The sequence below is a fragment of the Agrilus planipennis genome, unplaced genomic scaffold (assembly GCF_000699045.2).
Source record: "Agrilus planipennis isolate EAB-ADULT unplaced genomic scaffold, Apla_2.0 scaffold114, whole genome shotgun sequence".
Lineage (NCBI taxonomy): Eukaryota > Metazoa > Arthropoda > Insecta > Coleoptera > Buprestidae > Agrilus > Agrilus planipennis.
The window spans coordinates 84,452-99,390 of record NW_020442440.1 but is presented as its reverse complement, the minus strand read 5'-3'; the positions used below and the strand labels follow the sequence as shown (position 1 = coordinate 99,390).

Below are 14,939 nucleotides of genomic sequence, written 5' to 3'. Positions count from 1 at the left end.
GAGTCTACTACCAAAATATATATATTAACTTTTATTTTATATTATCTACAGGCTTATATTATTCAAAGGCTTTTAAATGATATTGCATTTAATCAACAGTGCGCTCTTAACGGAAGGAAACAAAAATATAACGATACGAATATGTATGATAAATACGTTAGGTAAAAGGATATTCTAGCCTTTCAGATCCGACTGTAAATGCAATTAAATTGCTAGTAATATCATAAATTTTAAATGCAACATTACTGTTAACAAAATAATGTGACATGCATAAAATTGATTTGAATGATAATGCAGAATTATGTAAATTTAGACAAATAAAACGATTCTTCAACTTCTTAAAAATCGCTGTGGAACTTTAAAGTAAACTAGAAGCATTAACTTATGGTAGTAGCAAAAACCTTAAGTAATATAGATAGAAAAACAAAATCGTGTTACTCTTTGTACTCTTTAGAAGACGCCAATGTATTTATATAAATTCAATCCGTCGGCAACATGAAAGTAATCGTTATCATTAAAAATACTTCCATAGCCCAATCTGATCTTATAAAATAGTGGATCCTACATCATAGAACCACAAATTATTTTTGATTGTACAAACCCTTTATATACACAGGTGCCTAATAACAACAGAGTTTTTTAAGTTGACGTGCCATTCAAAGGATATATACATCTTGCTCTGCTCTGCGAAAATAAAATCTATAAGGAAGAACAGGGGTGAGAAAGGAGGTAGAAAAGTAGATAAGAAGGACTTCAAAAAAGGGGGAAGGTAGGAAGGGATCAGGAGGGAAAGAAGACAGGTCTTTTCAATATGTACGAAGTCAAATACGTCGGGATTGAAAAAAATTGCTAAAAAAAACAAAAAAAAATGCAGAATGGAGTCGCTCTTAAAAAAGAAATTCCTTCTTGGACCGTGAATGGTTAATATAGAAATTAGAAGCATATTGTTAAAAGTGTGTATTAGGAGTACGACTCTGTAAGGGTGCGAAATGAAGATATAAAAACATTAATGATGTTATGAGGGATGACATGAAAAAAAAGGCTAAAAAAGAGAAAACATTATAAAACAGAAGATAACAAAAGTTTCTTTGGATGTCAACAAGGAGAGAGAGATCAAAAGGTAAGACACCTTATTAAACATAAAGGGCTAGTTATGACTTACGGAAAATAAAATTAGAAGTAAGAAGGGACAGAGGAATGTATACATAAATTAGATAGAAAGGAACTGATGCATGTTTCAAGTAACAATCGAATAATAGTGATGACTGGTTTCTAAACATTGGAATTAATTTAATTTTATTGTTTTAACTTGTTCTATATTATCACTAAAATGTAATCTTCCTCCCTCCTCCCCTCTTTAGTAACTGTTTTTGAGGTTTTTTAATCGTGTTTTGGGGTTCCTGCCCGTTTAACCTATATGAACCTTTGGAAATGACCCATGCACTTGATAAACGGAGGGTTCCAGTAACAAACTACCCGGCTGCAAAATCTAAAGTTTGACGTAGCAGATATTAAAGTTTGTTAAATTTATACAAATACATGAAGGGGGTCCCACAATTCTTGGTAAAGCCTCAGCGCAGGAAGCAAAAAGGATAGAGAGGTTAAACAAAAACCATTTTAATAGTCAAGGTGTAAACTTTCAAAACCCACAAACAACCACCATCTAATGGTAACTGCTCCTGTGTAACTAAGTACTTTTTAATTTTATTTTTCTAATGGTATTCCTAGTATCTGTTTAAAGAAAAGGAACCATCCTGCGATGAGGAATTTAACGGTGTGTAACAAAACCAATAAGCAGGTAAAAAAGGCAATATGGTTGTGCAAGGGCAAACATAGTTTTTATTACAATCAAATAACAGATAATACGAAGATAATATGAAAGTCTAATATTGCAGCATATAGGCATTATAGTAAACACTGAAATTGGGCGTCATTGGCTGTTGGCTGTGGAAAGTAAACTAGAAGCATTAACTTAGGATAGTAGAAAAACCCTTAAGTAATTTAGATAGAAAAAACAAAATCCTGTTACTATCTTAGGCCCCCCCAGGGTCCTCACCTTGTCGCGGTGGGGGGGCTCAGTAGGTACCCACACACATGTTGTGGCGAAGCAAAAGGACACCCGGGCATCTGGAAGCAAAGTGATTGTGGGAAGCAGCCGACGGACACGGGCGAAGGTCCGGAAGCACCCGTCTGGTGTGCCATAAAGCGCCGCGGAAGCCCCGAGGGGCAAGTACGCGGCAGCTGGCGGTCGAACGCGACGTAAGCCCAGCACAGACGAGGTAGGATAACACGGGGGTCGCCTCTCCCTCCCGTAATGCCTGCCGAGTCGAAAGTGAGGCTCTCTCGGTGCGGCCACCAACACCAATAGTGGCAATCGCATGGGAACCTCGACAGGCGCCGAAAAGTCAGAGGTCCTCTGGGTAGATGCCTTCCCTACCCCATGTCTGAGGCGAAGTAAGTGTCCTGGCAAAGGGTGTGCACCAGGCGGGGTCACAGAGTTGAGGGTAACCTGACCCATTAAGGGGGTTACGACGTGAAGCATAATGAAATGCCGGTGGCATTATGTGGATCGGGTGGGCAGCCTGACCCTTTAGGGGGGCTGCACACTGTATGGCGAAAGCAGAGTAGATGCGAGAAGCGTAGCTCGGGCGAGCCAGGAAGGCTGAAGGATGTCCGGTGATAGCGAGAGTACAGCAAAACGGATGTCACCCAGCGAGGGGTGCTCTGGAGTAGCTGATGGCGACTGGAGAGCCTATACCGGTACTCGGGCGGCGGGGGGCCCACAGGAGTCTAGCTTCGATTACTGCCCCGCCAATTGGTGTTGGACTCGAGGTGGCAGATGGAACAAGCCCGCATGCTGGGTTAGGGGGCTGTGCATCGGATCTCCCGGTTCGTTGTGCAGTCTCTGCATTGAACGCTTAAGGGTTAGATAGGCCCGAACTTGGGGGTCACTCGCCTCGTTGACCCTCAGGCACCGCATCGGTGGCTTCCTGGGACCAATCCGTCTGACGGAGGGGAGACCCCAGGGAGTCCTCTTTCATACCATCATGGCTCAGCTGTGTTGGTTTGACGTGTGAATTTACCATGCGTGGTAAGGAGGTGCACGTTAAATCTCCATAAGTTGTTACTATCTTAGGACACCTTCTCAGGCATGAAGGTCTAGTCAGAGACATATTAGAGGCAGAAACAGGAGTTAGGAGGGGTAGAGGTAGACCTAGATTAGATTACTCTTCGCAAATAGTTAAGGATGTGGGCTGTTCTAGTTTTAGGGAAATGCGAAGTTTAGCTCAGGATAGGAAAGATTGGAGGTATTGTCCAACCAGTCTTAGGACTGACGACCTTATGATGATGATGATGTTACTATCTAAAATTTGTCTGCACCATGAAAGTAATCGTTATCATTAAAGATAATTCAATAGCACAATCTTATCTTTTTAAATAGTGGATCCTACATCAGAGCCGGGAAAACTTTAACTTCGTAGGAGCCGCTACCTGAGGTTAGTTTGAGTCACTCCCTACTCTTCAATGAGTACGAGAGAGTAAGCAGTAATGACCCATATTGCTTTCTCTTTTTCCTCTCCCCTCCACTCCCATATCAAGCCCCTTCATCCCATAGACGAGCGAAGCCCCTCACGCAACTTAAATAATACCTACGAAAATTTTCGTTACTACGTTCGGAATACTATTGGGTTTAGCTATGGAAGAGGGGACTCACCTACGAAATGGAAGGGATAAGAAAAGGAAAGAATCATCCACTCGCACTCGCAGGATCAATGAGGAGCTCCTTGGCTATACCTGAGGAGCTCTCGGGAGTCAAAAGAGCCGAGTTTGCCCGGCTCTGTCCTACATCATAGAAGCACAAATTATGTTTGATTTTACAAACGCATTATATAATAACAATAAAGTTTGAACACTTTTAAGTGAAGGATATATACATCTTGCTCTGCTCCATCTATAAGGAAGAATAGAAGGGAGAAGGGAGGTAGGGAAACAGACAAGGACTTGAGAAGGAGGGGAAGGGAGGAAGGAATATAGGGTGGAAAAAAGAGAGGTATTTATGATATGTACGAAGGGATGAAAAATATTGCTAAGAACATAGAACCTTTCACTATGCAATGCGAAATTCAATGGTATGTAACAGAACCAATAAGCAGGCAAAAAGGGCGGTACGGTTGTGCAAGGGCAAACACGGTTTATTACAATTATATAACAGAGAATACGAAGATAATACGAAAATGTAATATTGCAGCATAGAGGCATTATGGCAAACACTGACACATTTTATCTGTTTCTATTGGCTCCTCATATTCTGCGACATGCCATGTTACATACCGTTGAATTCCGCATCGCATGATGGTTTCGTTTCTGTAAACTGATATTAGGAATACCATTTGAAAAATGAAAGTCGAGGGTAGCTGCACAGGGGCAGTTACCCTCAGATGGTTGTTCATGAATTTTGAAAGTTTACTGCCTAACTATTAAAACAGTTTTTGTTTTTAATCTCTCTTAGCCAAGGAATTGTGGGACGACGAATTTTCATTAAGTGCAGGTCAAGATAATTCTAATATGACCTGCGTGTTGGTTTAGTCCGCTGCAATATCTTTTCTTACATCTCCGATTTTTCTAAAACCGACTTTGTTGCAGCTGTAGGAACTTTTATTAAAAAAATTGTAGCCATTGGTCAATAATTAAAGAATTAAATACCTTCGGCGGTTCAGTAGTCATCTTTATAGCCGCTTGGAGGATTGATATAGGAAAATCAGGATGAGGACTTGAGCTAAGCCATAAGCGAAAGTCAGGGTGAATTTTTCCATATTGAATTGTTTCTACAATCTTATCCAATTTTGGCATCCAACTTAGCGACAAGTGACAATTCGCTAAGAACACCCAATGTCCTTCTTTTAATCCAATTTGTATTAATCTGAAATTAATTTTACCTACAGTGGCTGATTTATTTTGTATGTTTTTATAGATGCGTCAAGCTAGTCAAACATAACTACTTACTGAACGTTTATCTATCGTAATAAAAAATTTTAAGTATAGTGTTTGGCGAAATTTGCTTTGAGCAATTAGAAAGGTCGCTTATTCTCTCAGCGATTTGTAAAAATTTAAATAATGTAAGAAAGAGTTGAAAGTACAGGAATGGATAAATATTGTAATGTTGGGTTTAACAAATTAACTTCTTAGAGTGATAACAACAAAAACTATTTATTTACACTAATTATTAAAGAACTTAAAAACACNATTAAAGAATCAGGATTCTCTTAATGTGGAGTTTAATTTTTAAGAGGATTTAAACGTCTGTTATGAGGAATTTTTTTAAATGCATAATCAATGTTTGTTTAAATCGTAATTATGACGGCCAAATAACAAAAAGCGCCTTAAGTATTGTGATAATATTATTACATTACGCACCCAGTGAGGAAAAGAAAAGAATGCCTCAGACTGCATTACATGCGTACCTCCTTGGTACGCATGCAATTTGTCTTCACCTCTCGGCCAGGAAGTGAAAATTTCTTAAAAGAGTAATTTAGCCATCCTGTTGATTGAGAGAAAAATTGAAAGAGAAAAATAAATATTTGGACAAGTACTAGATATTTTTACATCATTATGATTGCGGTCTTAAATATTACATTAATATTCAAAACATGAGCCAGAACTTACTATGTGTGGACTTTGGAGCATTCGGATTCACCCGTAGCTACTTTTATGACTAGTCTTAAAATGGTAGTTTTTGGCTTGAAAATTCTTCAGAAATAAACAATATAACGATTAAGACTGTTAATTTATTTATTTATGAATTACAAACGTTGAAATTAAATAATATTACACGGCTTTTTGATAGATAATTTAAAAATCGTAAATTTCCAAAGTTTTGTGGTGGGTGTGGATAAGGATCCATAAGTGATACATTTTAAGATTATTTTCATAATATACAGGGTGTCCAAAAAAATGGAACACCCTATATATTTTTACATTTTTTTATTCTTTTGTAATGTTCGCGAGTTTAACAAAACTAACTTTTAAGACTGATAACGACAAAACTGTTTATTTACAGTAATTATTGAAGAACTTAAAAACACCATTAAATTATTACTACTTAGGTTATGAATTATTCTATTTATTTACACTACTGTTGATATATCACTATTCACTGCGCTATTTATTTCACTTCTATCACTGTCAATTTATTCCTTGATTCAGTTCTACAACGGTCAATTTATTTCTCCTTTTGCGGCGATCGTCTCTTCATTTAAATACTCTTTTGTTTCCTTTCTGGAACCCTCTAGAAATTTCTGGAAAAGTTTCGTTTTCTTTGAACTGTTTAATTGCTTTCCCGGAACGCCGGTACGACACACACGTTTACAGATACGGCGCACATGAAGAAAGGCGCCCGCGGCTAAACGGCGAATCGATAAGCCGCTCACACACCCGATTTCAACTGAAATAGAACTGGTGAAAAACTACACAGTCGAAACAGTTACAAGGAAAAGTATTTCGGCAATAGTAGACACATAATTTAAAATTTTAACGGTTCAAAAAATCGTGAAACATATTTGATAAAATAAAACAAGGAACACTGGAAAGCATTCACATTTTCAAACTTATTTGAAGTTTCCAATATTACCACACCAACTGGCACAGGCAGATATTCGAGAACTTACTATTGCAAGGGGAATACCTGCACACGCGTTAAATTGATAAGGCGTATTGCGTAATTCTGGGGTGGAAGGTAGAATAATAGAAGTCTTACAGCGAAGTCAACTTATTAGATATAATTTTTCCTCATTAATTTGAGGAAGTGTGTAGTGGGTAAAAATTGAGAATATTTCATATTAAAACTAACTCACTTCGGGAAGATTTCTACATTGTATGTATATTTATATTAGATATATATTTACAAATATTTACAGAGTATCTCCAACGTATGATTGATTATGATTAACTATACAGTGCAACTCCTACCTCCAGTGCAAGTTCACTTCTTACATCTAAAACTTAAAAGTATGTGGAAAACGCGAATATCACCATTGGTGATTAACCCTTTCAAAACATTTCGATGCATTATATAAGGTGGGGCTTCCAAACTCAACAATTTTGAAGAAAGGGATGTTTACAACCTGTGAAAAATCGGCTACATCAAATAATAAACAAACGACACTCCATAATAAAAATGAAACTGAATTGGAAATCGTAGAGGATCCTTCCTGAACTGTTACCTCTACAAACTAATTTAACCATATAACCGATGCATCTAGCCATCCTCGAAGAGTCTACTACCAAATAAACACAACGCCACCTTGTAAATTTTCAAAACATTCTAAAAATTGTATACAGGAATTTTATGGCCTGCATCAAGAAGAACGGCCTCTGAACAAACTCCTGTTAAAAAAAATAATAATTGTTTAATAAAGAATATTACATAGCGATCTTGATTTTACTGAATACTTGAATGAATGACTTGTTTAGTTAAGGTATATACAGAACAGAATTACATTAGACAAGTATAGTAGAATTAGAGTATAAAGATTCTATACAGTAGGTTCACCCTCCAGTCACGCCCATACATACATCTCCTATCGACGCTTCATCAGCCAGTTCCGCGCGAAGCAGGGGCTGGTTTGTACAGAGTGTCATCGTGTAGCCACAGTGCAAACATATTTTGTATCTAAACACTTCGGTAAAGCTATTGAACCGTTTTCGTATGTGTCAGTTCAGCACACATAATCAGTTAATTTAAATATATATATATATATCACCACCAACTCCTATCAATTTCCCGTTGAGGTGGCAAATACCCCTTGGTCTCCTGCTGAAAGTAAGGGAGTTTGGTCGCGGTGGGTGGAAGTGGGTGGCGAAAATGTGAAAATATATATATCTGTCCTTCTCTAACTTATGAGACCTTTTAGAAAGTTCTAAAAATTTCTGAAATTATCCAGAAAACTCCAGAATGTGTGCAACTGTTACAATCGATATGGAATGTTCCAGAAAGTTCTAGAAATATCTGGAATGATCTGGAAACTTCCACATTAGAGCCAATCACGTTCCGCTATTATTCAAAATAGGGGCACGTGATAGGTTAAATTCGTTAATTTTGATCATCGCCCAGGAAACCGGGGGTAAGTCTCTCAATATCTAAGATAAAAATCTACGTTTAAAAGTGGATTCTTAAATATTTTATATACCATTAAACATGCGATGTATTTTAACCCGAGCAACGCCGCGTTTCGCTGCTAGTTTATGATAATTTGCAAAAAATGTGAGTATTTTAGGCAGACCAAAGGAGTGACTCTACTGTAACAATCTTTATACTGAAGTAGAATTAAGGTTTGAGCTGATAGTGGTCGAAATAATTGATCCAGTCCAGACACTTTGCCTTCACAATTAATGAAAAATTGTATTGATAACATGAAAGGCTATGCAATGTAACCGAGATGGTACAACCTTCGCCATTTATCCACTTATATTTTTTACTATGTAAACCAATTACTCCGAGATTCCGAGACCAATTTTAAACACTATTTTTTTTTACTTGAAAGCAGATACTATCGAATTAACTTCATTTAAATTTTATTAAATTGATGCAGTACGAGTGCAGCAGTATCTTTTTCTTAATAAATTGATTGAGCGAAATCGAGTTATCCCTCGATGGGTTTACTTAGCATACGACAAGTTTATGTTAAAATTATTCTGTAGATGATTTTATTTTTTCTGGAATAGCTTTTTGTACATTACAGTGTAAGTAGAACTAGCAGTTATTAGTTTACCGTAATAAATTGTGAAAAGAAAATAAATAATTAAGTACTTAAAAATATCTTCAAGCACTAGAAAGGTGAAAATATTTCGTATTTTCCAACAGAAAATAATTATTTTTACCTTTCTACTGCTCCAAAGTCGTCCAATTAAGGTTGCTATACAAAGATTGAATAGAGATCTACCGTTCTACCAGCAAAACGTAAAATCCGAGGTACCTCTAGAATCTGTATTATGTCTAATAAAAAATAGAGATAGTCTTTTTTATGTAAATTCGTCATGTCATCATCGTTTGATATTTCATTTTAATATACCTATCGTTAATGTGTAATTCATACCTGCAGTAATGATACTGCATTTACACATTTAGTCGAAAAAAGTAACAAACGTCGAACGAGAACATCAATGAATAGATTTTCATGGCGTTTCTTTCATTAAACCTAATACTAAAACGTTTATTAATTACAATTTACCGATCTTTGTTTTTTAATAGTTTACGCCCAATTCCAAAAACAATTGTAAATTAATTATTAACCTGTGTATGTGCAATAATTTTAATCACATGTATGAGATCATTACTATTTGTATTTCTTGAGGTCGGTAAGTATTAGTCAAAGATCAAAAATTGCAAATTTCAAAAAAAAAGGAACCAACATAGCGACCAGAAATTTAATAGGCAGGTGTAAATAATACAAAAGACGTTATATTATTATACAAATACACTTACTTAAGAAAAACAGTTCTTTAATACGCTAATAAAAATATACGAATTATTAAATAAAATAATTCGAAGTGGTCCGTATTCTGTCGAAACTGCCAGACGCGGATCGCGATTTCGATCATTTCGGATCTCATCAGCGCGTCGCAGGCAGCTCCGACATAACACAGAGTAACTTTTACCTGCTGTCTTAACAGTGCGTTTCAGAAAAAACTGCAAATGGCGCAGTAAACGCCATCTGTAGCACGATGCTACATTTTAGGATTGGATATCTACTTGCTGAAAACGAATCCCGGCGTAGCCAACCCCAACGTGATATGCACGTTAGCTTAATCGAATAAAATAATTCGAAGTGGTCTGTATTCTGTCGAAACTGCCAGACGCAGATCGCGATTTCGATCTTTTTGGATCTCTTCCGCGCTTTACGTATATTCGATTTTCTCTCACACCAATGTCATGTTGAATGTTCAGTTAATTTTGGACAGTTGCTTTGCTTGCACGTGATTTGGCTCGTTTTCGATTTTTGCCTATTCCAAAAAATGGATCAAACAATCTGTATCAAAATTTTTTATGAAAACAAAATTAAGTGCGCGGACGCATTCCGCATGTTCAGGAGGTAAACATATCGATTAGCTCCTATCATTCGATTAACGCATTAACATTGTTAAGATTGTTAAGGAGCTGTTGGGCTCTGTCCACGACGATCCAAATTTGCGTCAGGGTGTCATAACTGGTGACGAATCATGGGTTTCTGGTTATGACGTCGAAACCAATGCTCAACCATCCCAATGGAAGCTGCCGCTCGAGCCAAGACCGAAAAAAGCTAGGACATATGTGCATCATAAGGAATATTACCTGCAAGTTATGCGCAATTAGCGCAAAGCTATCCGCCAGAAACGCCCGGATTTGTGGGAGAACAAAAATTGGCTTTTGCGCAGTGATAATGCCCCTGCTTACACATCGTTGCTTGTCTGCGAATTTTTTGCCAAAAAAACATATTAATGCTGCAGCCATTGTATTTCCCAGATCTGGTCCCTTGCGATTGAAGAGATAAAGGCGGCATTGAAGGAGAACACTGAACAAGATCACAAAAAAAGGTTTTTTGAAATGCTTCGAGGATTGAAAAAAACGTTGGCAGAAATTTATAATATCTGGTGTGGATTACTTTGAAGGGGACAAAATAGATATTCATGAATAAATAAATAATTTTTGAAAAAAAAAACAAAATTCACGATACTTTTTGAGCAGACCTGAAATATAAACGTACGGAAAATACAGTTCAGCAGATTTTCGAGAGCTAGGGGTAAATTCACTGTTATTGACTTTAACTTCTTTTGAACGTTTTCCCATCTCCACTCTATCGACGAAATACCATTTCCCCGCCATACTTACACCTATACCTAGCTAAGTACACTCTATTCATATACTCAAATCTGCATTAGGTGTATACACTAATGATATTATTCATATATACACAACTATTCAAAGTCGTGAACTTTTCTTTTAGTTTCCATTTACAACGATGTAATATCATCTTTCCATGAATGTCATTAATATCTATAGTTTTAGAAATCGTTCATAAAAAACTGACCTTCTTACCTTTCTTATTTCGTTATTTTCAAACAGAGCAAGAGGATATAACTAGCTCATATACTTTTTTAATTATACATCGACAGTGGGCGCGGCGGAAAAGAAATGGTTACAAGCGTTCGAAATGTGGCGTTACAGGCGAATGATGAGGATACCGTGGATACAGAAGGTTAGAAATGAAAAGGTATTAGTAAGAGGGAACTGAGGACTCTATGAAAGCCAATTAAAAATAGGCGAGATAGTTGAGTAGGACACCATATTCTCATGCATGAATGGCTAGTCAGAGACATATTAGAGGCAGAAACGGAACTTAGGAGGGGTAGAGTCACTTACAGGTTGTGAGTGAAATACGTGTTCGTGTTGTTTTTTAAACTGTTGTGGTTAATTGGGGTAAGATCTTTCTTTTTGTTTAATATGGAATCAATTGGAACGACAACGTCCTTTAATCTTATTATTTACAAATTGTAACCATTAATTTTTTTCATTGTCTGAGCTTCTCAAGGATTGTGCTGTAAAGAAAATTATATAATTTTGACTGAATCATGGCTATTCTTCTTCGAGCATCTGTTGAATCAGCATGCTGATAGCGTTTTGTGAAAGGTACCTATGCCACAAATTTCCTTCAGTTATACCATTCGTAAAAATTACTCCTTTAATCCGCTTGTACAAAACACTCTCAGTGACGCAACGTTTGAAACACATACATATATTTCAACATGGTTTGCTCAATTGTTTGGTCAATGTGAAAAAGCCAGAAAAATATTGATCTGAACGTCTTGACGTCAAATATATCCTTCTTTAAATTTCCTAAACTCCTCAGAGTCCATTTTAGCTGATAATTCATTCATTTTTTGGGGAAAATTTTGAGCTAATTTTGCTTATGAAAAATAATCGGCTGAATTAAAATATGGAACCATCAATTCCATAGTTCAGCAACAACAAAATCTTTTGGTATTGAGACCTTTTGTGTGCCAGAGATCTCAAATATACTTCATACTTGAATGAATTTCGCTTTAGAAGTTACAATCTTAATTATAAATGTGACGTATGCATGTATATTAAGTTATTATATTATTTTAGTATGCAATATGAAAAACACATTCCAAAAAAATAAAATAATTTGATCACTGACGGCTTCTTTCGAGGTATAAATCTAACGACGCTTCACTCATAAAACGCTTATAAGTGGTTGCTGAAACTCGCCCTACCACCATCACTTCACAGTAAGATGCACTCACAGAAGACTGTGTATATGCAGTAACACAAAACTTGTAACCTTGGCGAACAGCATGGCGTAGAGCAACGGTAACAAAATATTTTTTTATAGATAGCAAAGTATGTTTGAACTATGGGTTTGTAATTTTTTGGAAGGAATATGTTTTTTTCTAGACCTCGATAAAAATTTCGTAAACATCCGGATCCCCCTAAAATTACTTATCTACCCTTGCCCTAGAGGTCTAAATTGCTCAGCAATCACCGACTCGTTTGTAGGTCTATTGCATGGTCCAAGCTTCTAGTGATTTGCAATACTCCACAGACATTTTTTTACTTCCTGTCTGTCTTCATTTCATTAGTCTCGTCTTTTCCTCCCCAACTACCCCCCCCCACCCAATTCCCATAATTCGTAAGAGGAGGCTCAAGATTCTTCCACGTTATCTTCCAGCTTTTTACCTACTAGAGTGTAGATCGAAGAAATTGACTGCCCATCAACAGAAGCAACCGATGGGAATGAAATACACAACAAAAGTATGACACAAGTATATTAGTCATTATGTAAAAGCAAGTAGATATCCATATATTTAAATGTACCTAGTTGGAGCATACGTAATCCTAAAATGTAGCATCGTACTACAGATGACGTTTACCGCACCATTTGTGGTATTTTCTAAAACGCGCTGTTAAGACAGCAGGTAAAAGTTGGTCTGTGTTCTGTCGGAACTGTCTGCGACGCGCTGATGAGATTCAAAATGATCGAATCGCCATCCGCGTCTGGCAGTTTCGACAGAAAACAGACCACTTCGAATTATTTTATTAGTCATTATATTTTCGTCATAAAGACATAAGCTAAAAATTGTTATCATAATAGAAGATGAAACATCTGGTATTTCAAACCAAACTAGATAACTGCAGCTCAGCCTTTACAAAATTATTTGCTTACTCTTAATGGCCACAATTTCAATCCATGCATAGCCAATGTACAAGATTCTTCCGTCAGTATGTTAATCAACTCTCGCTCAGGATTTTATGGTAAAATAGTCAGTATAAAATTACCAAACGATCAGACATAACTAGCGAATACTGGCTGTGCTAATTTGAGTTAGGATAGGTTAATTAGTTGGACCAGTTGTGTTTAAATACTAACCCTTTGAATTGAAAAGCTATCATTTTGCAGTAAATGTTGACCAAAAGCAGTTGGATTCAAATACAGATCCACCATACTTAATTATAATATAAGGACTATTTTAAGAATTTATGTTGACCATACCTTGTAGCTATTGGAGCTTGACCCTGGCCTAAAGATAACGAAAAGAAGTAAGGTGTCATATCAAAGGCTTCAGCTAGTTGGATGAGCGAGTTTGTTGGATCAACTCCAGAGGACAGTACGAAAATCAAAGGAGTCTGTGGCAGAGATTCTTCCAAGACGCTTCGAATATCAAGCACCGGTGGTTCCACAAATTTAGGGTCCAAATTGTTAATGATGAAGTTTGATACGGAAAAGGACAGTCTATCGGATCTCAAGGATCTGACGAAAAGCATTTTTTGAAACTCGTTACACTGATCGTCCCATTCACCTAGTGAATATTAGTAAAAGTTTTGTTACATAAATATTAAACGAGACAATAATGAGTGTCATTTTATAAACAGGTTTAGATTGCTAATAATTAATAAAAATAATCCTTTTGTCGTGAGATGCTTCTTGAAATTGCTCATACAATATATGTTCATATAAAGTGAGAAACGGTGATGAGGTAATATTTATTTATTTTCTATTTAAAGAAGTTCATAATTTAACACGACTCTCTGATACATTTTGTTTTCTTATACAACAGCACAGCCGTCTCTACTTACAAGCCATGCTGAAGGTTTACTTGGCAACACTGTGGGAGTCTCAGGATTTCCCAGTTAATGCGAGTTACAACTAATACATTGGTTGTTGTGTTTCTTTCGTTGTTCTATAATATTTTAATTTTAGCGGAAATATCGTGCAATAAATGCGAAATAAGGATGATTATAGTGTATTTTAGTGATTAATACCTTTGGATACAGTTTTTAATTGCAGAAGGTAATATTAACTATTAAGTGAAAGAAGTGAAAATGTTTTAAGTCAGATTGTGTGTTTTAGTTGTAAATTTTCTGGTTTATTTCTTAACAAAATGCCTCGTCGTTGGGTTCCCAGTTGCAATTCAAATTATAAATCATCTTTAAAATGTAAGTACAAGTATGTCTATATTTTTATTCCCAAAAAAATGATGAAATCCGAAAATATTCTGCAGTTTACATGCATCACTTTAACGAAGGTGACATTATAAAAACAATAAAAAAAAAAATCTACTGCCGGTAATGTTTTGAGTGTGCTTTTAACATATCCTAAATTACCAGAGAATGATAAAATAGAAATTTAAACTGTTGAAAAGTCTCCCTTAAACATAAGTCAATTTATTGAAATTTTAAATTCCGATTTTTTGCAGTTCATTCTGTTCGTAAAAAGATAACTTGCAACAATTGTGTTTCGGTCATAATAAACAATAAAGGCTCTTGCGTTGGAGATATTTATTTTGATTATTTACAAAGGGGAGGACTTTCTGTTCCTACTGATAATATTAGTATAGTTTTGTTTTCACATTTATGCCATTCTTGAGGAAAAAAGTAATAACGA

At 36.2% G+C, this 14,939-nt stretch overlaps 1 protein-coding gene across 1 annotated transcript in view; it reads right to left on the bottom strand.

Annotated features, from left to right (window-relative positions):
* Window positions 1-14,939, bottom strand: part of LOC108736202 (dynein heavy chain 2, axonemal-like) — a 109,379-nt gene that overhangs the window by 14,556 nt on the left and 79,884 nt on the right. The window contains exons 28-33 of the mRNA XM_025980343.1: window positions 13,548-13,854; window positions 4,705-4,921; window positions 2,957-3,056; window positions 2,759-2,905; window positions 2,510-2,662; window positions 2,095-2,463 (exon numbers count right to left, since the gene is read on the bottom strand). Coding sequence (XP_025836128.1) covers window positions 2,095-2,463; window positions 2,510-2,662; window positions 2,759-2,905; window positions 2,957-3,056; window positions 4,705-4,921; window positions 13,548-13,854 — 1,293 coding nt within the window. The remainder of the gene's footprint in view (window positions 1-2,094; window positions 2,464-2,509; window positions 2,663-2,758; window positions 2,906-2,956; window positions 3,057-4,704; window positions 4,922-13,547; window positions 13,855-14,939) is intronic.